Source organism: Musca autumnalis, unplaced genomic scaffold, assembly GCF_047663935.1.
Source record: "Musca autumnalis isolate F117 unplaced genomic scaffold, ASM4766393v1 scaffold_4, whole genome shotgun sequence".
Taxonomy (NCBI): Eukaryota; Metazoa; Arthropoda; class Insecta; order Diptera; family Muscidae; genus Musca; species Musca autumnalis.
In genome coordinates, this window is record NW_027411977.1 from 225,999,964 (window position 1) to 226,024,890 (window position 24,927).

The 24,927-nt window shown below is 31.2% G+C and overlaps 4 protein-coding genes across 4 annotated transcripts; 1 reads left to right on the forward strand and 3 right to left on the reverse strand.

Moving 5' to 3' along the window:
* Nucleotides 1-249: 249 nt before the first annotated feature.
* Nucleotides 250-1,889, reverse strand: asf1 (histone chaperone asf1). The gene is made up of 2 exons (XM_073987975.1): nt 1,729-1,889; nt 250-1,627 (listed from the first exon to the last, which is right to left on the reverse strand). Exon 2 carries the CDS (start codon nt 1,552-1,554, stop codon nt 847-849), a length of 708 nt encoding a protein of 235 aa, XP_073844076.1. The 5' UTR covers nt 1,555-1,627; nt 1,729-1,889; the 3' UTR covers nt 250-846.
* Nucleotides 1,890-4,194: 2,305 nt separating this feature from the next.
* On the reverse strand, nt 4,195-5,445 carry LOC141402571 (large ribosomal subunit protein uL4-like). Its single transcript, XM_073984116.1, has 2 exons — nt 5,157-5,445; nt 4,195-5,077 (listed from the first exon to the last, which is right to left on the reverse strand). Exon 2 carries the CDS (start codon nt 4,660-4,662, stop codon nt 4,453-4,455), a length of 210 nt encoding a protein of 69 aa, XP_073840217.1. The 5' UTR covers nt 4,663-5,077; nt 5,157-5,445; the 3' UTR covers nt 4,195-4,452.
* Nucleotides 5,446-8,655: 3,210 nt separating this feature from the next.
* PIG-F (phosphatidylinositol glycan anchor biosynthesis class F) lies at nt 8,656-9,979 on the forward strand. The gene is made up of 3 exons (XM_073980844.1): nt 8,656-8,731; nt 8,805-9,596; nt 9,654-9,979. Exons 2-3 carry the CDS (start codon nt 8,942-8,944, stop codon nt 9,716-9,718), a joined length of 720 nt encoding a protein of 239 aa, XP_073836945.1. The 5' UTR covers nt 8,656-8,731; nt 8,805-8,941; the 3' UTR covers nt 9,719-9,979.
* Nucleotides 9,980-10,038: 59 nt separating this feature from the next.
* l(3)76BDm (trafficking protein particle complex subunit 8 homolog l(3)76BDm) lies at nt 10,039-23,659 on the reverse strand. The gene is made up of 13 exons (XM_073980843.1): nt 23,345-23,659; nt 22,136-22,944; nt 21,878-22,078; nt 21,710-21,813; nt 21,398-21,646; nt 20,832-21,294; nt 20,346-20,489; nt 20,138-20,288; nt 13,974-14,120; nt 13,435-13,896; nt 12,929-13,372; nt 10,897-10,935; nt 10,039-10,830 (listed from the first exon to the last, which is right to left on the reverse strand). Exons 1-13 carry the CDS (start codon nt 23,508-23,510, stop codon nt 10,142-10,144), a joined length of 4,068 nt encoding a protein of 1,355 aa, XP_073836944.1. The 5' UTR covers nt 23,511-23,659; the 3' UTR covers nt 10,039-10,141.
* Between the last annotated feature and the right edge of the window lie 1,268 nt (nt 23,660-24,927).

Genomic DNA, 24,927 nt, shown 5'->3' on the forward strand with positions numbered 1-24,927 from the left:
GATTGATCTCATTGATCTCTTATGGGAATTACATACAAAGTTCATTTCCCTCAAGCCATTTTCTAATCTCTATTTCATGCAAAGTCATTCATTCCCCTCAAAGCCATTTTCTAATCTCTATTTCATGCAAAGTCACGAATGCTCAAATTTCAGACACGACACCTCTCCTTTAATTGCTCTCAGCTACCATGCCAAACCTCATCACTGCTATTGTTCCATCTTGATCTACAAGAAAAAAATTCATAAAAATTTTATATTTTTTAAAAATTAATATTTTTTTGATTTCTTTTTTAATAATCATTAATAATATAGTTACATTTAAAGTAAATTTATCAGCTACAAATTAGATAAATATAATGAAGGAATAAATTTTAACATAAATATATCGATTGAGGTGGTGGTTCAATACAAAACACAAAAACTAGGTTCAGAAAACTTAAATAGATGGACTGCGCTGTTCGGCAAAAATTACAATATTCCAAACATATTAGATTCGGTAAATTTAGTAACAGCTACATGAGATCCCTTCCGAATTGAGTATGCCTGTGTGTGCGCGAATTTTTTCCCAAATTAGCCAATAACGAAGATTACGGAATTTTGACGACTGTACTTTTAAGGCTGCTCATGTGCTTGCTATAGCTTTAAAGCTGTTTGGGGGGGTTCGCTGTAATAGCATTCATTCATTGATGATAAAAAGGTACAAAACGAATATTACTCATTCCAGTGGTTTGTTTTTGTTGCTTCAAACTAAAAAAAATCTTTTAAAAATATCGATATTAAATAATATAATTATGCTCCACCGCTGGCTGGCTGGCAGTTAGTACATGGTAGAGTTGTAACATAAACCTAACATTCCATAGCTAAAGAATTTGAATTTTCATTTAAGGCTGTTACACCATTTTCCAATGGCATGGCCAAACTATTTTCATCCATGTTTGCTTCCAGAGCATTTGAATGGACACTGTTTGTTCCGGTTCCGGCCGCTGATGTTGATGCTGACTCACAACCATTCATTCCCGCCGCCTCCGCATGCATTTCATCATCCATGTGATGTTCACCATTACCATTTGTAAGGCCATTCGATGGGGTATCATCCCAATTGATTTTGAAACGTGTTACACGAGGTTTTGTGGCCAAGATATTGCGGGTTAATTGATCATAGAGAGGTTTTGGTGGGGGATTTTCACGCATTTCAGGATCAGTATATTCGTTATTCACAAAATAACCAACTCTTACAAACTCCTGGCCACGATATGAACATGTGAGCAGCACAATCGTTACCCCCACAGCATCTTGTTCGGGTATTTTTGTTACATCTGGTGGATCTGCTTGAAACACAAAGATGTGTCTGCCTTCTGGTACTGGTCCCACGTAAATCGTGTCCAAAACTTGATCATATTCTTCTGATTCGGCTGAGCCCACATAAATCATTTTCCATTCTAAGTCCTCTTTCAATTCTTCAATGCATTCAAATGTTAACTCAAATTGAAAGGGATTAAAGAAACTGCTGGGATTATCCAGTACGACAACATTAGTTATGTGTACCTTTGCCATATTTGTGTGTGTGTTGAGATGAACGAACTTCTTCTGGCGTGCTTTGCTGTTTTACAATGCCAAAATTTGCGCCCTGCAAACAAAAGACCAGCAATGATGAAATTGTTTTGCGAATTTCTCCTTGCAAAATCTTGATCTATCAAGACAAGAAATGCAGAACCAATAATAACTTACGTTTGCTTTTATCTTAACACTTAAATAGAAGTTGTAAATTAGTAATTATTAAAATTTTTCGCAAGTTCTCGAATTCTGTTATTAAAAGACGTTGCTAACAAAAAAATGAAACTGTTTTTGTGAAAAATGACATATTCCAGAAGAATGTTGCCATCATTCCCGCCAAATTCCAATGCAGTGCTGTATTTTTCATCATATGTGTCAGCAACGCACAGTGAATTACATGTAGTCATTCAATTGAATTATTAATTAAAAGTAAAAAAAGAAAAAGCTCTAATATAAACAGCATATAATAGTAAATAAAAGTTAAAAATGATATAGAAAATAAAAATATATATTGGGCAATACCAACAGTATTTTGTTGGCAGTATTATTAAAAATATAATTTTAACGACAAGCCGTGTACTTTCTTCATTAGTGTTATCAATTCGGGGTGCATTAATTTCATATGAAAACCCAGCAAAAAAAAATGGAAGTGGTGCAAGTTGGAGTGAGGATTTCATTACATGCATGGATGCGCTTCCAGTGGACTAATGAAAAAGGCAATCCTTTTCCTCCATTTGGATTACATCCAACAAGCACTTTTATGTATAAACGATAAAAAATTCAATTTTCATTCAACAAATGAAATTAAAGTAATACGGCGTTTATATTATAGTTTTTTGCAGGGTTAACCTTCTTTATGAGGATTTGTTTGAAGTATATACAATGGAAATGACATTTGAAACCCAGACCCACTGGGTTAACCTTGTTATATATAAACGGCCTATAAGAATAAAACTAAAATGTCTTATTAATGGCCTGTTCCCGTACTTTACAAAGTGGTAAAAGTCGTAAACGATTTTCATACAAATTTTGTGTACGGGAACGCAAAACTCGTAAAAGTGGTAAAAATTGTAAAAATGGAGTGCTTCCTAGCTGCGTGCTGCGGAAGCAAAATGGAGTGCTTCCTAACTGCGTGCTGCGGAAGCAAAATGGAGTGCTTCCTTTCTGCGCGCTCCCTTGTAAAATTCACTGAGGAATTCATAGAAAAAGAAGCACTTCGTGACACTTGCACCAGTGATTTAACTGCTTCCGTGGATGCAAACTTTTTGCTGGGAAATTCATGAAGATTATTGAATAAAATGAAAAAATAGAACAGACGAGTTTATATTATAATAACATACAGATCTCCAAGGCTAAAAAAATAATTCCCAATTTACATTAGGCGAGTTTACTTGCGGCAATTGTCAGTTTGTGGGTGAGAGAGGGTGTTGAGAGGCAAAGGGTTACCATATACCTCACCTCTCTCTCCATTAAACTGACAATTGCCGCAAGTAAACTCGCCTAATGTAAATTGGGACTAAATTCAACTTTTAGTAAATGTAGAAAACAATAAAATTAATGTATTGCTCTTGTAAAGACAAACCCACAATTTGTACGTATGACAAAAGTACTGACCATGGTAGAATGAAGTAAAGGTAGGCCACAGCTCATGATACAATGATACAAGGTAACCTCACGCCCACAACTCACAGAGTTGTATTCACTTTGCCGTCCCTTCATTGACAAAATTATTTTGACAAACTTTGTATGTATATGTTAAAATATACATATGTCAGATGTATTTACATTTCAAATTTCAAAAAATTTGAATTTAAAATTTATAAATTTACAATTTTCTGTCAATTTGGAGTCTATTTAACCCTGTACGTTCGTCCGGCTGGAGGATGGCTCTCGAACGGATCAGCCGATGCGGTCCACATTTTGGTCCTCGTAATATTTTATCTAAACTTCGTAATATTTCTTCCAGGCAGATATCACGTTGGAATATGGACATATAGACGCAGTCCTTGTCCCTGTTTACAGCGAAATGTGTTTATTGGTCAAGTCCACGATACAGACATATTGGAACAGAAGCTTTAAAATGTGAATACAAGAAAGGAGTGACTGACATTCCAACATTTGCACATGGTAATATTTCTCTCAAAAATGTGCGAGTTCTTGCTTCTTGCTTCTTGCACGATAACAACTGAGATAAATGTCTCCCTACATTACATCCAGTTACAAGATGGACAAGTCTAAAATTTAAAAGCGCGTAGTTATTGTAAAATACAATCTGTCCGTTTGAGCCGCCGATAAAAACAAAAAGGCCTAAGTGATGGCAAGTTTTATTTTGGAGTTTTTATGTGGTTGTTGTTTTCAACGCTTGACGCGACTCAAACGGACAGTTTGTATGTATTCGTCTTATTTAAGACCGGAAATACCATAAGTAGATGATATGTATTATCGATCAATGTTTAATAATAAAAGAATTTGAAAGTAATCATGGCTACATTATTATTGCTGGGGAAAGCAACACCTTTTTATATATGGACCCCGAAATTTTCATACATCTCTTGTGCTAAAGTTCTAATGATAAAGTCTGTCAATGGTAAAGTTATGCCCACCGTTTTTATGAGACCTTTCCCACAAACGCATAAAATGCTATTTATTATTTTTTATTAGGAAACCGTTTTCAGCAGATCGCTTCTAATGAAAAAGAATAAGACTATATTACAAACAAGGTTTTTTCGTTACATTTTAATAAAAAGAATAATAACGGATAATAAGCCTGGTGGCAACAACAGAAAAGTGGTTCTTAGCCAATACAATGTTACTCTCCTTGAGATCTTGACAAACTTGCTGATTTCTTCAGTTTATTAAGTCGAGACAAATAAGTGTTAGCCATCATGTTGAGGAAGATTATATCGCTTCGTTAAGGCGAGCGAATGCAGATTCGTCCCAGATGACAAAACGACCAACATGGCCACCAGGAGCCAATTTCAACAAGTACCGCTTGTCAACACTCGTGGGCTCAATGCCGGGCATGTTACGGAATGTGCGACGCCAATATTCGTCCTTATAGTATACGATTAAGGTTCCACGGCGGGCAATGCGACGACGGTAGGGCATTGTACCACAGTCAGCACAGAAGCGTTAGGATTTGTACACGTTTTGGATGTCAACGCAGATGTTCATGCATCTGAGGAAGACCACACCTTGCTTGGTATTTTGCAACGTTTGTACTTCATCAGAAACGACCAATGGGAATTCGAAAACGTCATTAATGATGTGATCCTTAGATTGGACAAGGGCTGGGACGCCAGAGGTGGCAGAGACTTAAGCTTGGCGGCGTTAGTTGTTTGACATTGGTTGGAAAGCCTTAATAGGAGCGAACATGCGACAACCACCGCGGAACATGTTACTGAAAGCGCCAATAGCACGGCCTTTCTTGCGTTGGCTGAACTCTTCAATAACAAGAATAACAACATGAAAAATTTTAGCGTTGTTGTCCACAATTTACTTTCGTATCTTGAGGGCCCAAAACCTAAAAAACGAAATGTAGGTCAGCTTTTACATTTATCTAATTTTCACACAATTCTGCTTCTTTCGGGAAAGCTGCTTACCATTTTTCTTGCCAATTCCTTCCAAACCTATGAAAATATTTTATCTTGCAGCCACCGAAACGTCCTCTATTAGCCAATAAAAGGTCGAAAATGAAAACTTAACACAAATCTTCCGAATAACAACCACACTTATTACAATGTATTTATTCAATTCATTAAATAAATAAAACGTAAACAGTCTTGTTGTCATTTACAAATACAAAAACAACAATTATGTGTATGGTTTCGATGCATGGTTGTATTTGACATCTCAAGGACGGTTTTTTCAAATGAGATTACCTTCTTATTCTGCCATGGCCACAGCTAACAGCTAGTTACAATTTTTTTTCTTTTTATGGCCTAATCTGTCAAAAGCAGGGTTGTCATTTTGTACTGTTTTTGACATTATGCAATCATAAAGGTAGATGCATCATTGAATTGTTCCAACAAAAAACTTCTGTGTAACACTATATCTTAAAATTGAAAACAAGGACAAAAAATGTGTATTCGCGTGGCAAAATAAAATTGTTGATTTTTTTAGCAAAACTTACGAATGAACGATTTATCAAATATTGATATTAATTTAATTTGTTTCAAAAGTACGGGAATGTAAAAATTACAATTTTAGTAAAAATTCTGCTGACATTTATCTGCAAATCGGATGCCGGCAATCACGATGTCAGATTAGCCAAACTTGTCAAGTAGAAAATAAGTGAATGACATTTTTTCACTGTCATAAGTTTGGGAAGAACTTTTGCTATTTTTGGAACACTTTTCCAACAAGAATATTCTGGAGCCTAGCTAAAGAAATGTTTTTACCAAGGCCTACAGAAGCTCGGCCATTCAGTGTTCTGTTAACAACTTTTGACAACAAACGTAATAGATTGTTCATTATTGTGATTTGATTTCCTTTGTATTTTATGTCACAATAATTTATTTGACAGCAAACTAAATAGTCAGGGCTGAGTGTCCGACTGCATAGACTGTGGTTTTTACTCTATTTGGCAGTTTTTAACATATAAAAAATAAAGCTCTAAGTTCCATATGTTTTTGTAATACGGGATAGCTATGCAGATACATCTACCATTATTATTGTACCATGCCATTTGACGTTTTAAGCCATGGCTGCAGGGTGGCATTTTTCAGTGATTTTCATACCTGGCCTACCTCTACTTTATTGTACCATTGCGTAAACGTCAAATTAATCTTCATAAAAAAGGTTAACCCGACAAAAAATCTAGTGCAAACGGCGTTTTTGAATATAGCTCTGTTCCAGAACTAAAAAGTTTTTACAATTTTTACCACTTCCCGTACACAAAATTTATATGAAAATCGTTTACGACTTTTACCACTTTATAAAGTACGGGAACAGGGCATATATTTTAAACTTTAGATAAATCATGTTTCAACATGACAATTCTATCTTTTTTCGTGAGAGAGGGAGAAGAATGTGCTATCGAACATTGTGCTTTGGTGTATGTGCGGAGTATGTGAAGTAGTTATTAATGCTATTTACAAATAAACGATAGAAAAGGCACCATAATTTTTTTTTTTTTTTTTTTTTTTGTATAAAAATGATTTTCATTTCTTCTTTATTTGATGTCATTACGGGTTTTTTTTTTCAGAGATATACATACATATAAAGAGTTTAGGAAATTTAATTTTCCTTTTCTACTTAATTATAATATTTGTTTGTAACAATATGGTTTATGGTTTCACATTTTGGTATTAGATACATAAGGAAAAAAAATAAACCTTAAATTTGTTTGACTAGATGGTGGTTGGATTTTTACATCCATTTATGAAACAAGTTCATTTATGTGAGTATAGGACGAAGAAATACATCTTGCCTCAAAATTGGTCCTGAGGATGTCAAGTTTTTCCTTAACGAGTTGAAATCCGGATTGGGAGTGCAGTCTTTGCGTGGAATAATACATTGGAAGATTAAATATCATTTTCAGCAGCTTATTTTGAACAATTTGCAGTTTCTTGATATGGTTATTTGCAGCGTTTGAAAATAATGGTGCACAATAATATATTATTGGTAAAAATATTGATTTAAGTATCAATTTTTTATTCTCTATATTTAATCCAGATTTTCTGTTTATAAATGGATACATAATCCTGGTTATTTTATTTGTTTTATTAACAACGTAGGAAATGTGGTCACCAAAATTAAGTTTTTTGTCAAGTACGACTCCTAAGTACTTAACATTATTTTCCCACTCTATGCTGCAATTTAAGAATTGTAGTGGTTGTTGGGGCAAAAAAACATGCTTTTCTCTTCCTCGAGAAATAAATTGCCTGCGTTTTGTCAGGATTTACCATTATTTTCCATTTCTTAAAATAATCGTTTAATTTAATAATTCCTTCTTGAAGATTTTCCGATATCGTGCTGGAGTACAATCCAGCACTAGTTATTGAGGTGTCGTCAGCAAAAATCGAAACAACACAGTTTTTTATTGGTGGTATATCAGAAGTATATATGTTATATAAAATTGGCGATAAACAAGACCCCTGTGGGCAGCCGTTTGGTATATTAACTATTTTAGATTTGGAAGCTCCAATGTGGACACAAAAAGATCTTCCCCTAATGTAGCTGTTTATAATTTTAATAATTTGAAGAGGAAATCCAAATTTATTCATTTTGTAAATAAGTCCGTTATGCCAGACTCCATCGAATGCAGCTTTAATGTCTAGTAGTACCATGCCAGTAGATAAGGAATTGGTAAAATTACTTTTCACCATATTCTTTATTTTTAAAAGTGGGTGACATGTGTTATGTTGCTTTCGAAAACCAAACTGTTGATTTGGCAATATATTATTATTGTTTATGTAATCATATAGTTGCTCCTGAACGACCTTTTCGTATATTTTGCTTATACTTGATAATAAGCTAATAGGTCTATATGATTTGGGATCGTCAAAAGGTTTGTTTATTTTTTGAATTGGAACAGTTTTTGAATGTTTCCATTCTCGTGGAAAATAGCACAAATGTAAACAAGCATTTAAAATGTTTGTTAAGTATATAATACCATTTCTGGGCAACATTTTTAAGCATTTGTTACTTATGCCATCGACGCCAGGTGCTTTTTTGTTTTTTAATTTTTTAATTAAACTTGAAATTTTTCCAACTGAAGTGAATTTCAGACTAGACGGTACTGGTTGAGAGGAGTTTATGGATTCCACGGTATTGTTAACCTCGCTTATGGTATTGGCATCGCTCAGAGTTTCGGAAATGGTATGATTACTGAGAAAGTTGTCGGCTAATATTTCACATTTTTCACCTTGAGTAAAAAAAGTTTGGTTATTTGTCTTTAATGCTGGTATGACATTGGCAAAGGCACCATAATAAACAGCGGTGATATGATTAAAAGGATTTAATTTATGGTTTTCTTACTGCGATTCACATATAATGGTGATTAAATCATGTATTTATTTTTTGGGAGTCATATAGAATGCGTTCTCATTAAAGGTTGCATTACAAGATGAGTGTGTTACTTTACGTCATCTACTAACTGATCATATTATCTACTTTAATATTACGTTAAGCACGTTACGTCTTGTAACTAATTACAATTTCCTCCCCTAGAACGGTTCGTATCTATTTTCATCCTGGAAAATTTAATAAATTCAATAAAAATAATGTTTTTATCTATTTTTAAATAGAAAGAGAGTACCTAAAGACCATATAAAACTAGGAAAAGTAGAAGAAACACAAAATCCATTTAGAAAAGTGGATCACAAGTGTGTTGCTGTTGGGAGTTGTTCTGGAAACATTGTAGTTCGCCTTGTATTGCTGAAAAATGGCCGTAGTGATGCGTTTTGATGCTTTGAAAACTAAACACCAACTTTTCCATGTCTCGATAAGTCTGGGTGTCATCTTAATATGTATGACGTACATGCAATATCGCAGGAACTGGACTCATCTGGGAAGCTTCTGGGATTCATTGATTATCCCCATTGTCTTCACGGGTGAAATGTTAAAAGTTATATTGTGTTTCTATTATGGACGCTTGGAAGATCCCACCTTGACACAGAAACAAAAACAGAGGAAGGCATCATATTTTACACCCAAAGATTTGGCTTCGGGATTATTGCTACAATTTCTATGCACCGTTCTCTACGGCTTTATTTGCATAATACTGGGCGCACCCGTGCTGCAAAATTATGAGCAAACTTTTGTCTTGTCGTTATTGTTAACTCTGCTATCGGTCTCTCCTACTGTCTTCCTGTTGGGTGGAGGTGGCTCGTTGCAAGTGTGGTTTTGTGAGAAACCTGATTTCCTTACCAAAACCGAAGAAACTGCCTTGAATCTATTTAAATATAATGCTTTGGGAGGAATTTTGGGAGCATGGGCTGGTTCCATTGTGTCGCCACTAGATTGGGATCGTGATTGGCAAACATACCCTATTCCAAATGTTGTGGGCGCTTTAATGGGCAGTGCTTTGGGTAATATTGGTGAGTAGAAACATGATATGATTTGTTATCTCGTTGTAATGTTTTGTCTTTTTACAGTGGCCTGCACTCGAGTTTTATATGCCACCTTTAAGGTCTATATGAACAAGAAACGTTCGTTTTAAGTTTTTTTTTAATTTTTGTTTTGTAAAATCTAGTCATAATATCTGTCCTAAAATCAAACTCTTGCACAAAACTGCATGGTATTGAATATGTTTTTATTTATAAATAATTACTTGCCTTGCATTATTTCAAAGCATTTAGGTCTAATCATGGAAATCAAACCCATTTATTTATATTTCGTAATGATTACCAACCAACCTCCATTCAAACATTTCAGTTAGACAATTGACCAAAGAAAATAAACGAGGAAAATAAATTTCAATGTTATTGCTACTGTTTTTAATTTCAAATACCCTACGAAAATATCAAAGAAAACCAAGTCTTAAAAATGACAATAACTTTTATTATTCTTTATGTAACTTAGACAAATAATGGAATATTTTTAACTTATTGCAACAATTGTTATATATACTTTTGTTGTGTAATTAAGCTTTACTTGCTAACAAAAAACTTTCATCTTCTAGCAGGCAACGTTGACCCACATACATTTCATTTGGTTCCCAAAAATCATCATCCTCATCCGCTTCACCCATAGCCGCAATATTATTCTCAAATTGTAAATAACGATCGATTGTACGATCCATTTCCATGTTGGATAAAATGTTACCAATTTCCACGGGTGCTTTATTACAAAATTGTTGTATATTTAAATGTTGTTGTTCCACACGATCTACGGGACTTTTAAATTGTTTAATTTCATCTGTTTGCAGAGGGCATGAACGTTTTTCATAAATTGTTTTCAATTGTATAAAATGTTGTCCATATGCTTGACGTTGTACGGAATTTTGTACAATAGCTGCTGTCCAACAAAGAGCTATTGTGGTATGGGGCTCATATGATGCCACAATGTTATTGAATTCTTCTGTTGTAATACTGGCATTAAAGTATACCGTTTCATGATTAGCCAAAAAGCTGTAGAGTTCATGCATTTTGGGTATATTTTGTTCGTGTTGTTGTTGTAGCTTTGTTGGCATCATATCCAGATGGGAGAGACGTGACTTGAGTAGGTTTTGCGGCAAAGGTTTGTTGTCTTTAGATTGTCCATCTGTTTGAGTGGAGTTGGACATTAGACGACATTGATAACTCGCCGTTTTGGAAGGTTTTATGCAATTTTCTGGTATGGAAATAATACGGAAACAATTAATGGAATTATTTTGATACGGTTGGTCAAAAAACTTACCTCCAAGTAATCCCGAAGATATTTCCATGCGATTTATGGCTGTGAGAAAGATTAAAATAATTAAAAATGGTGAACATTTTTATAAAAATAAATCCTCACACTCTCAAACTAGTAAATATAATAATCCAACCAGAATTTTTTGAAATTTTTAATCAAATTCGAGTCTTTTTTTGATTTTTGAAAAAAAAAACAATCTTCCAAATGCTAGCTGGGAAAGAACGGAAAAATTGTCACATAACCTCAAAACTTGGTTACACCAAAATGGCAACCAAAGTGTCAGCGAAACTTCTTTTTTATCGGAAAGCTTTCTAGCCACTAAAACTAAACTTCTAAATTACAGAAACATCTTAAGATCGATATCTTCAAACTACCTCATTTTTGAGGTTATGTATAAAAGGAACCACATCAAAAGGTAAACCTGTGGAGGAAAATGTTGTGTCACAATGTTACATAGTCATTGAGAAGCAAACTCACTAATTGGCAAGCAAATCTGTTGGAAATTATGCAGAAATATTGAAAAAAATAAAATCGTGACATAACCTCAAAACGCGATTACACCAAAATGTTATCCAAAGTGTCAGCAAGATTTATATTTTATTGTCGAAAGTATCAAAAACTCAAATTGGCTAACTAGCAGCAAAATCTATTGGGAAATAAGACGAAAATCCCCAAAATTCCACATTTTTGAGGTTATGTAAAAAAAATTGTCACATAACCTCAAAACTTGGTTACACAAAAATTGCAACCAAAGTGTCAGCGAAAGGTTTTCTAGCCACTAAAACTAAACTTCTAAATTACAAAAACATCTTAAGATGGATATCCTCAAACTACCTCATTTTTGAGGTTATGTATAAAGGAACCACATCAAAATGTAAACCTGTGGAGGAAAATGTTGTGTCACAATGTTACATAGTCATTGAGAAGCAAACTCCCTAATTTACAAGCAAATTTGTTGGAAATTATGCCGAAGAAATTGAAAAAGATAAAATTGTGACATAACCTCAAAACGCGATTACACCAAAATGTTATCCAAAGTGTCAGTAAGATTTATATTTTATTGTCAAAAGCAGCAAAAACTCAAATTGCTAACTAGCAGCAAAATCTATTGTGAGATAAGACGAAAATCCCCAAAATTCCAAATTTTTGAGGTTATGTAGAAAGGGAGAAATATTTTTCATATGCTGGAAAAATTTGGTCACAACATCTCTTAGCCTGAGAGAAGCCAGCTCACTAATTTACAAGTAAGTCTGTTGAAAATTTTTGCCAAAAAAATTAAGAAAGTTAAAATTTTGACATAACCTCAAAAGGTGGATACACCTTGGGCGCTATACCAAAGTATGGACCAAAGTCGACATTTTTTGGATTTCAAGTTTTCTTAGTCTCAAATAATCTCAATGTGCCAAATTAGCGCAAAATCTGTTGGAATTTTTGTCTAAATTTTCCAAAATTAGTCTTATTTTAAGGACCCTACAATAGTTCTAACACCAAAACGTGGTCATTTAGTATTATTTTAAATTTTTCAGGCAACAAACAGATCTTAAATAAAAAATTTCATGAAAAGCAGTTAATACAATTATCAGGGTGATTATGAATGTCAACTCCACCTGAGTTTTGTCTTTCGACCGTTTCAACATAAAGGAGTTGCGGGAAGTTGATATTCATAATTGGGCTGTTTGTAAAAAAAATAGTTAAATTTGAACATAACCTTGAAAGGGCGCTCTACCAAAACATTGACAGATGAGGAAAATTTTTTGTCATTATTTTCTTAGACACCAAGATACCGAACAAATTAATAGTTCGGACAATATGTTCAATCGGTTTAAAAAAAAAAAAATTTCCAAAAAAGGAAAAAGTTTGACATAACCTCAAAAGCGTTTCATACCAAAACTTAGATCGATGCTATTACTTAGACTTATATTACCTCAATGCGCTAAAGCAAAATCTGTTAGAAATTGTTAAGAAATTTTCAAAAAAAAAAAAAAATCCGACAAATAATGGCGCCTGTACCAAAAGGCGATCTTGGTATACTTACTATATAACTTATCTCTGTTCAACTGGAACTTTTCACAATACATGGCCAGGGTATTGATGTACAGCTCTGCCATTAGAGGATGATGCATTTTATTTTCATTGCGTACATCAAGATTTATGCCCAATTCTCCACTCGATGAATTACTTAGGACACAGGCGGCTTCAGCATGTAAACCTTCGTGAATGTTAAATTGCCATTTATGGCGGACCAAACGATATTTCAAACCACCACCATGGGCGGTGTTTTCTGACGGCAATGAATAGTAGAAGAGAAGACGCAGAGTGAATTCACCCTTTTCATAGGGCGCCTGTAGCCACAGTGTTAAGGTGGTGGTATCTTGAGCCTTTAGGGCTGACGTGGCTTTATTTCTAAACAAGCGGAATACATGCTGTTGACGTATTTCTTTGTCTTTGACCAGTTTTTCATTTGACAAATCTTTGATGGCTGTAAGGAGAGGAAATTACCTATTAAAATCCACCAAATTGCATTGAAGAGCAACAACTTACAACTCATCAGCGATAGAGGAACCGTATCATGCTTATCCTGCAATGTCAACCATCTTGGATTGTCACAACCCAAATAGATTTCGTCTATGGCCTTAATGTTTTCATTGCGAAAAGATATGGTAAGGGGTATAATTTCTCCTGCCAACAAATCACTGGGAATGGGTGAGAAACTAACACTCAACGAGGGTAGTGTGGGTATGATGCGTATATTTAGTTTTTGATCAAATGCGGGTGCTTTATTGCCGGTCGTTGCTCGCAATATTTGTGTTTCAAATTGCAACGAGCCCAAAAGTGAAGCTGTTGGCTCAACAGCTGATGCTACCTGACCCACAATCCCGCAAATTGTAAGGCGGCCCGTTAATTTTGGGGTTAGCTTAAAGAATAAAGTCTGCGAGGCCTTCTCATCCAGTTGCACGGATTGTGGTGGCCCACTTTTTATTGCAGCCCTAACAGCTGTGGTATCTGGAAGAGGAGGAGAGAAAAAAATGATTTTAAAATGTAAATTTATTTGAAGATGTACAAAGAAAAATAAAACTTACTTGGATTTTCATTGGCTGTTTCATACAAACACATGTTATTCAGTTCCTCATCATTGTCCAGCTTTAGGCGCCACAATAGCTCGGCATTGCTAAATATTATGCCACAACCAATGGTGTTTGTTATTGTCACCGATAACTCAATGGGTTCTGGAGAAAATGATAAAAAGAACAAATAAAAAAAAACTTAAAAATGTACAGGGAAAATTGGCTGCTAAATAGAGGAAATATTGTTTGGTTAAATTTGAGCAATCCATAAAGAAAGCCTATACCAAAACGTAGAACCATTTCAAAACTTGTTGGATTTTTCTAAATTAATTTTAAACGTGGATTTTTTAATTAATTTTTAGGGAACGTATGCAACTTAAATTTTTTAAATTCATTTTTGGGCAAAGTGTGTATTTTTTAAATAAATTTTTAGCCAACGTGGATTTTTTAAATTAATTTTTAACTAACTTTGATTTTTTTTTAATTCATTTTGGATTTTTTATATTAATATTTAAGCAGTTTGTTTTTTTTTAAATCAATTTTTAGCCAAAATGGATTTTTTAAATTAATTTTTAACTAACTTTGATTTTTTTTTAAATTCATTTTGGATTTTTTATATTAATATTTAAGCAGTTTGTTTTTTTTTAAATCAATTTTTAGCCAAAGTGGATTTTTTAAATTAATTTTTAGCCAACGTGGATTTTTTAAATTAATTTTTAACTAACTTTGATTTTTTTTAAATTCATTTTGGATTTTTTATATTAATATTTAAGCAGTTTGTTTTTTTTTTAAATCAATTTTTAACCAAAGTGGATTTTTTAAATTAATTTTTTAGCCAACGGGGCTTTTTTAAATTAATTTTGGATTTTTTAAATTAATTTTTAGCCAACGTGGATTTTTTAAATTAATTTTGGATTTTTTAAATTAATTTTTAGCCAAAGTGGATTTTTTAAATTAATTTTGGATTTTTTAAATTAATTTTTAACTAACGTGGATACTTTTTTAAATTAATTTTGGATTTTTTAAATTTTGCCAACGTGGATTTTTTAAATTAATTTTTAGCCAACGTGGATTTTTTAAATTAATTTTGGATTTTTTAAATTAATTTTTAGCCAACGTGGATTTTTTAAATTAATTTTGGATTTTTTAAATTAATTTTTAACTAACGTAGATATTTTTTAAATAAATTTTGGATTTTTTAAACTAATTTTTGCCAACGTGGATTTTTTAAATTAATTTTGGATTTTTTAAATTAATTTTTAGCCAACGTGGATTTTTTAAATTAATTTTGGATTTTTTAAATAAATTTTTAGCCAACGTGGATTTTTTAAATTAATTTTGGATTTTTTTAAATAAATTTTTAGCCAACGTGGATTTTTTAAATTAATTTTGGATTTTTTAAATTAATTTTTAGCCAACGTGGATTTTTTAAATTAATTTTGGATTTTTTAAATTAATTTTTAGCCAACGTGGATTTTTTAAATTAATTTTGGATTTTTTAAATTAATTTTTAGCCAACGTGGATTTTTTAAATTAATTTTGGATTTTTTAAATTAATTTTTAGCCAACGTGGATTTTTTAAATTAATTTTGGATTTTTTAAATTAATTTTTAACTAACGTAGATATTTTTTAAATAAATTTTGGATTTTTTAAACTAATTTTTGCCAACGTGGATTTTTTAAATTAATTTTGGATTTTTTAAATTAATTTTTAGCCAACGTGGATTTTTTAAATTAATTTTGGATTTTTTAAATAAATTTTTAGCCAACGTGGATTTTTTAAATTAATTTTGGATTTTTTTAAATAAATTTTTAGCCAACGTGGATTTTTTAAATTAATTTTGGATTTTTTAAATTAATTTTTAGCCAACGTGGATTTTTTAAATTAATTTTGGATTTTTTAAATTAATTTTTAGCCAACGTGGATTTTTTAAATTAATTTTGGATTTTTTAAATTAATTTTTAGCCAACGTGGATTTTTTAAATTAATTTTGGATTTTTTAAATTAATTTTTAGCCAACGTGGATTTTTTAAATTAATTTTGGATTTTTTAAATTAATTTTTAGCCAACGTGGATTTTTTAAATTAATTTTGGATTTTTTAAATTAATTTTTAGCCAACGTGGATTTTTTAAATTAATTTTGGATTTTTTAAATTAATTTTGGACTTTTTAAATTAATTTTTAGCCAACGTGGATTTTTTAAATTAATTTTGGATTTTTTAAATTAATTTTTAGCCAACGTGGATTTTTTAAATTAATTTTGGATTTTTTAAATTAATTTTTAGCCAACGTGGATTTTTTAAATTAATTTTTAGCCAACGTGGATTTTTTAAATTAATTTTGGATTTTTTAAATTAATTTTGGATTTTTTAAATTAATTTTTAGCCAACGTGGATTTTTTAAATTAATTTTGGATTTTTTAAATTAATTTTTAGCCAACGTGGATTTTTTAAATTAATTTTGGATTTTTTAAATTAATTTTTAGCCAACGTGGATTTTTTAAATTAATTTTGGATTTTTTAAATAAATTTTTAGCCAACGTGGATTTTTTAAATTAATTTTGGATTTTTTTAAATAAATTTTTAGCCAACGTGGATTTTTTAAATTAGTTTTGGATTTTTTAAATTAATTTTTAGCCAACGTGGATTTTTTAAATTAATTTTGGATTTTTTAAATTAATTTTTAGCCAACGTGGATTTTTTAAATTAATTTTGGATTTTTTAAATTAATTTTTAGCCAACGTGGATTTTTTAAATTAATTTTGGATTTTTTAAATTAATTTTAGCCAACGTGGATTTTTTAAATTAATTTTGGATTTTTTAAATTAATTTTTAGCCAACGTGGATTTTTTAAATTAATTTTGGATTTTTTAAATTAATTTTTAGCCAACGTGGATTTTTTAAATTAATTTTGGACTTTTTAAATTAATTTTTAGCCAACGTGGATTTTTTAAATTAATTTTGGACTTTTTAAATTAATTTTTAGCCAACGTGGATTTTTTAAATTAATTTTGGACTTTTTAAATTAATTTTTAGCCAACGTGGATTTTTTAAATTAATTTTGGATTTTTTAAATTAATTTTTAGCCAACGTGGATTTTTTAAATTAATTTTGGACTTTTTAAATTAATTTTTAGCCAACGTGGATTTTTTAAATTAATTTTGGATTTTTTAAATTAATTTTTAGCCAACGTGGATTTTTTAAATTAATTTTGGATTTTTTAAATTAATTTTTAGCCAACGTGGATTTTTTAAATTAATTTTGGACTTTTTAAATTAATTTTTAGCCAACGTGGATTTTTTAAATTAATTTTGGACTTTTTAAATTAATTTTTAGCCAACGTGGATTTTTTAAATTAATTTTGGATTTTTTAAATTAATTTTTAGCCAACGTGGATTTTTTAAATTAATTTTGGACTTTTTAAATTAATTTTTAGCCAACGTGGATTTTTTAAATTAATTTTGGATTTTTTAAATTAATTTTTAGCCAACGTGGATTTTTTAAATTAATTTTGGATTTTTTAAATTAATTTTGGATTTTTTAAATTAATTTTTAGCCAACGTGGATTTTTTAAATTAATTTTGGATTTTTTAAATTAATTTTTAGCCAACGTGGATTTTTTAAATTAATTTTGGATTTTTTAAATTAATTTTTAGCCAACGTGGATTTTTTAAATTAATTTTGGATTTTTTAAATAAATTTTTAGCCAACGTGGATTTTTTAAATTAATTTTGGATTTTTTTAAATAAATTTTTAGCCAACGTGGATTTTTTAAATTAATTTTGGATTTTTTAAATTAATTTTTAGCCAACGTGGATTTTTTAAATTAATTTTGGATTTTTTAAATTAATTTTTAGCCAACGTGGATTTTTTAAATTAATTTTGGATTTTTTAAATTAATTTTTAGCCAACGTGGATTTTTTAAATTAATTTTGGATTTTTTAAATTAATTTTAGCCAACGTGGATTTTTTAAATTAATTTTGGATTTTTTAAATTAATTTTTAGCCAAAGTGGATTTTTTAAATTAATTTTGGATTTTTTAAATTAATTTTTAGCCAACGTGGATTTTTTAAATTAATTTTGGACTTTTTAAATTAATTTTTAGCCAACGTGGATTTTTTAAATTAATTTTGGATTTTTTAAATTAATTTTTAGCCAACGTGGATTTTTTAAATTAATTTTGGATTTTTTAAATTAATTTTTAGCCAACGTGGATTTTTTAAATTAATTTTGGATTTTTTAAATTAATTTTAGCCAACGTGGATTTTTTAAATTAATTTTGGATTTTTTAAATTAATTTTTAGCCAAAGTGGATTTTTTAAATTAATTTTGGATTTTTTAAATTAATTTTTAGCCAACGTGGATTTTTTAAATTAATTTTGGACTTTTTAAATTAATTTTTAGCCAACGTGGATTTTTTAAATTAATTTTGGATTTTTTAAATTAATTTTTAGCCAACGTGGATTTTTTAAATTAATTTTGGACTTTTTAAATTAATTTTTAGCCAACGTGGATTTTTTAAATTAATTTTAGCCAACGTGGATTTTTTAAATTAATTTTGGATTTTTTAAATTAATTTTTAGCCAACGTGGATTTTTTAAATTAATTTTGGATTTTTTAAATTAATTTTTAGCCAACGTGGATTTTTTAAATTAATTTTGGATTTTTTAAATTAATTTTAGCCAACGTGGATTTTTTAAATTAATTTTGGATTTTTTAAATTAATTTTTAGCCAACGTGGATTTTTTAAATTAATTTTGGATTTTTAAAATTAATTTTTGGCCTACGTGGATTTTTTAAATTAATTTTGGATTTTTTAAATTAATTTTTAGCCAACGTGGATTTTTTAAATTAATTTTTAGCCAACGTGGATTTTTTAAATTAATTTTGGATTTTTTAAATTAATTTTGGATTTTTTAAATTAATTTTTAGCCAACGTGGATTTTTTAAATTAATTTTGGATTTTTTAAATTAATTTTTAGCCAACGTGGACTTTTTTAAATTAATTTTGGATTTTTTAAATAAATTTTTAGCCGGATTTTTTAAATTAATTTTTATCCAACGTGGATTTTTTAAATTAATTTTGGATTTTTTAAATTAATTTTGGATTTTTTAAATTAATTTTTAGCCGGATTTTTTAAATTAATTTTGGATTTTTTAAATTAATTTTTAGCCAACGTGGATCTTTTAAATTAATTTTGGGTTTTTTAAATTAATTTTTAGCCAACGCGGATTTTTTAAATTAATTTTGGATTTTTTAAATTAATTTTTAGCCAACGCGGATTTTTTAAATTAATTTTTAGCCAACGTGGATTTTTTAAATTAATTTTGGATTTTTTAAATTAATTTTTAGCCAACGCGGATTTTTTAAATTAATTTTGGATTTTTTAAATTAATTTTTAGCCAACGTGGATATTTTTTAAATTAATTTTGGATTTTTTAAATTAATTTTGGATTTTTTAAATTAATTTTTAGCCAACGTGAATATTTTTTAAATTAATTTTGGATTTTTTAAATTAATTTTTGCCAACGTGGATTTTTTAAATTAATTTTGGGTTTTTTAAATTAATTTTTAGCCAACGTGGATTTTTTAAATTAATTTTGGATTTTTTAAATTAATTTTTAGCCAATGTGGATTTTTTTAAATTAATTTTGGATTTTTTAAATTAATTTTTAGCCGGATTTTTTAAATTAATTTTGGATTTTTAAATTAATTTTTAGCCAACGTGGATTTTCTAAATTAATTTTGGATTTTTTAAATTAATTTTTAGCCAACGCGGATTTTTGAAATTAATTTTGGATTTTTTAAATTAATTTTTAGCCAACGTGGATTTTTTAAATTAATTTTGGATTTTTTAAATTAATTTTTAGCCAACGTGGATTTTTTAAATTAATTTTGGATTTTTTAAATTAATTTTTAGCCAACGTGGATTTTTTAAATTAATTTTGGATTTTTTAAATTAATTTTAGCCAACGTGGATTTTTTAAATTAATTTTGGATTTTTTAAATTAATTTTTAGCCAACGTGGATTTTTTAAATTAATTTTGGATTTTTAAAATTAATTTTTGGCCAACGTGGATTTTTTAAATTAATTTTGGATTTTTTAAATTAATTTTTAGTTAATGTGGATTTTTTTAAAGTTAATTTTGAGGGAAACATTTAAACATTCATATTTACCTCCTTGCACGGCTAAGGGTGGCTCCAGTGTTGGATTTTCTTTGGTGAACAAGCTTCGAGATGGCTTAAAGACCAATGGCTTATTTGCTGAGGCTGTGGTCACAATCATTTCTTCCAATTTATGCCACACAGATTCATCACTCAAATCCGTCTAGAAATAAAATCAGGGATTAACAAAAAGAACTCATGAACAAGCATGTTTACTTACATTAATATCTATATTGGTGGCTGGTATATATTGGGGTGTAACCACTGGAGGAGGTGACAAAGTTAATACTTTAATGGAATCTTGAACAACTTGAGGCAGGGCGTGCGGTATTAAACCCATTTCAGGATGACGTTTAACAAATTCCTGTTAAGGAGGGGAAATAAAAATTTAAATTTTTGAGAAAATATGAGAAACTAGGGGAAGAAAGTAAATATTTCCAAAGACAATGATAAGGGGAAGATGGTCAGAGTTTTGAGGAAACTAATGAAGGTGACATGGCTTTGGTCGACTTTGCCTTGAAATTGATTTTCAGTGTGATTATGAATGAAAACTCCCCATGAGTTTTGTCTTTCTGTCGTTGCAACTTAAAGGAGAAAGTGAGAAAAATCACGGGGAGTTTACATTCATAACTGGGCTGTTTGAGTTTTCCCCATTCTGACCACCCTCCCCACATGCAAAAAAAAAAATCCCCTCCCTTATACCCACATTTTGCGTTTGTATAAATTCTTTCAAAAAACTCAATTGTTGTTGCCCGTTTTGCAGACTACCCGGTCTCAGCAGATGGGCAAATGAACGACTAGCCTCTTCAAGTTTTTTCAACATATATGCCTGTTTGGCCATCGTATATTGAATGTGATCTTCAGCCAAACTCCAACCTTTTTGTTGGAAAACTTGATAGGCCTGAGCATAACAACGATAGGCATGTTTACGTTGGCCGGCACGAGAATAACGATTGCCAGATAAGACAATTTGAAATGCATAGGTACGATACATGGCTGGTGTAGAGGCCAAAAAGCAATAGGCTGCCTGTTCCAATAGCAAGGCGGAACGTAAATCAGACTCTTCACTAGTCATACGTATTAATTGTTTAGCTGCTTCACCGTATAATCGTGCCGTTTTTAAACATTCCATGCTCAACAAAGTGGCCCGGGTGGCAAATTGCTGGAGTCTAGAAAAAGAACAGGAAAAAAACGGATTAATATAAATAATAAAATACGTGTAGGTTACAAATTCCTTTAAAGGCTCTCTTAAAAACCCTTCACTCTACATACTTGCAGGTATTCAAATAACACACAATTGCATCCTCCATATAATCATATGTCTTACGATTGGCAGTGCCCAACATAAAGGCTGATAAGGCCGCCATTTCCAAGGCCCCGGCATAATATTGCCAGGCGGAGTCCGCATTGAAGTCGCGCTTGGCTTGATGATAGGCTTGGAAGGCCATATTATAATGTCCAAACATAAAGTACAGATCTCCTAGTTTGCGGGTCTGTAACTCCGCCGATTCGTGGGTGTAGCTTTAAAGGAAAAAAAACTGTCTTTAAGCACTCATTTCTCATGTAAAAATTATAAAGACTTACATTACTGCATTTTGATTGCTGGCACTTGCCCCTGGTTTGCTGGTCACAAACCAACGTTTGGTGGCACTAAGCAGGGACTTGCTCACACCCTTTTTGTTGGTGACCTAAAGAAGATAAACGGAAAGAACAGTAGTAAGTTTCCCATAAAATTTATTATTACAAACTTACCGCCTCCGTTAATATACCAACTAAATGCTCCACATAGGGAATCAAGGCCCGTACAGCATAATCCTGCACAAAATGTTTAATATTCTCCACATCCATGGCATTTAGACACTGGCCATGGGGAGCATCAAAATCACCTGTCCACACATTGGGGTTTATGGTTTGGGAGGCTATGCTTTCGCTACTTATGGAAAATTTGGAATTCTGAAAAAAACTCGAACATAAATAACTTCAATAATCTCAAACATTTTTTCAACTTACTATAGCCTCCGTGGCATTTTCCTGTACCGGACTTAGGGGATGTAATATGCTTCCCATATCACTGGCAGCTTCAGTGCTGTTGACAGCCTCACTCAACAAAGACATTTGCATGGCTGGCATGGCAATATTGGATACACCATCTTGTGGCGTTTTATGACCACTCAATGGATCACCAAGACTGCCGCCACTACTCTGGCCCATTTCACCTGATTTTGGTTGTCTATTCAGAAACGGAGTCCAATAATCAGGCACTTCACTGCCAGCCACCTGAGCATCCAGTGAATTCAGCTGTATGAGAAAGCATTTTGCATCACCAAAGGTTGATTTCAACATTTCATAGCCTTGCTGAGCCTTTGACAAGTCACCCAAGGTGCCTTCGTGCAGTACCACATAACTGTTTAGGACATCGGCGGATTGAAACCATTTGGGTAATTTTTGAGCAGGGGTAACACTTTGCATTTGGTGAACACGTTGTGACAGCTTATGGGCTGTTTCCACAATATTAGGTTCACTGCTAGACAAGACAATCAGGCAACTTAATAAATGTCTGGTGAATTCATGATCAGCTGGAAATTGTACGGTCAAAAAAGTTTCACGCCAGTTTTCAAACCATGGCTCGTATGTGGGTATCTCCAGAGAGATATCGGGCAAGTGGACAATTTTGGTTTTATCATTGTGGGCGTTTGTCACGGATTCATTGAGCATTTTACGGGCCAAGACCGTTTGTGGGGGTCTCCAATCCACATCGCAAAAGTTCAAACGTAAGCCACGTATGGAAACGCTTGTCCCTGTCACATCACGGAAATGGGCTGCAATGAAGGAAATATTATCAAGTTGTGGAACAAATTGAATACTCTACCAGCTGACGGAAAAAATCTGATTTTTTTTTTTTAATTGTAAGTTTTTTCTAAGTAGCCGTCCTTCGGCCGGGGATTTAAGACTTTCTCCTATGGACAGGAGCCAATTTAGGGCACGAAAACAACATTTTTTTTAATTTAAATGTTTTTCTTACTTTAACAGGGGAATTTTCGGAACTTCAGAGGTCCATATCTCGGGAAGTATGGACTTCCCCCCAACAAACTTTACATTTTTGTAATCAGGACGTAAAGATCTACCTGTGGTAAACATTTCAGATTTTTCGGCTAGCTGGTAGAGTATTCTATTTATGCCTAAGTTGTTGTTTATTTTGTTTAATTTTTCCTATTTTACCATCATTTTGCAGTTTAGCAAAGGGCTGTAATAATTCTGCAAACGACAAATTATTACGATGACACACCTCATCTGCATGGGGACTACATAGTACACCAATCAATGGTGAGAATATATTTTGCACAATTTCACGAGAATTATAATTTTGTCCCGTCAAATGTATCATTGCTCGTGTTGTTTTTATTTGCTATATAAACAAAAAACTTTCAACAGCAAATAAATTTATTTTCTTCCTTCAGCGAACAACAACAATTTAACTTGTCAGAATTGCAGAGTTGCTCACAAATGTGCTTTATTTACAATACATTTTTGATGGAACGGTTGAGAAATCAGTAGTGGAATTCTGTAACACATTTTTTGAGTTACCGACAAATGTCGGTAAAATTAAAACGCAAACTTATGAATGAAAAGTATCAATAAAAGTTGACAACACTGTTGATATCGGTAGGACTTAGCGACAGCTTTATTTTGGTTGTTAACTTACCGAAAAATTTCGTTAATTACCGAAATCATAAGAATTTTAATTTTACCGATTTTTGTCGGTAAGTCAAAAAATGAGTTACAGAATTCCACTACAGCTGTTTAGAGAAGTTGCTTAAGTGATGCTTTAACAAAGGCGTGTGGCAGAAATGATACAATTGATTTATTTCAGCCGTTCATTTAATGCACCGTTATATTACAAATTACAGTTGGGTAATCTAGTTCCTAGTTCCTTGTACTAGTTCCAAAACGTATGAGTAACATCATGAAATTTGTTCAAAGAAAAAAAGTGGGCCGTTGGAACTGCGAAGTGAACTAGATAGTTCCATGGTTCAATAAGAAAGGTTAGCCAAAGCTTTATGTCAATTTAAATTTTTTCATTCGAGTATGCCTAAAACTTCAAAACAATATAAACAAACTGTGTATGTGTGTGTGGTGTTTGAATAATATGCCAAACAATTTTAAAAACAATCGAATTCAATGATTTTTAAAATTGTTTTTAGACCATTTGTATGGAAGAAATTGGTGAGATTTGCATAGAAACAATTAGTTTATCATATCCACAACTCGATTGTGTGGAGAAAACTTAACTCTTCATTCATTTTTGGCGTTTTTTATAAAATGCTCAAAAATGCATTGTAAACAAACCCACTTGTTGCTTTTATTTTGAAGTTTTAGGAATTCAAGAAAAATAAGGGTTCTATAGATTTTTTTCATTTAAATCTACCTCTTTACTTATACCATGGATAGTTCCATATAGTTCCTTTGGCACAACTCTATTACAAATTATTTTTATTCAAATAAAATATTACCGAAATAGAAAAATGTAAATTAGGGAAGAAGAGCCGATTTATTGAAAACTCTCCGTGATTTTCTCTCTCTGCTGTTTCAACTTAAAGGAGAAAGTGATAAGGCCTTTAGGCTTGGCTTAAAATGAATGAAATAATAAAAATAAGTCACGTGAAGTTTTCATTCAGAATTTTACGTTTAGAATTACGAAATCTTCTAAATTTCATATTTAGATTCCAAATCCCGTGGACTACAGATAACAGACAGATCTATAATGAAAATTCCATTAAATTCAAAATATTAAAAAGCTGCAA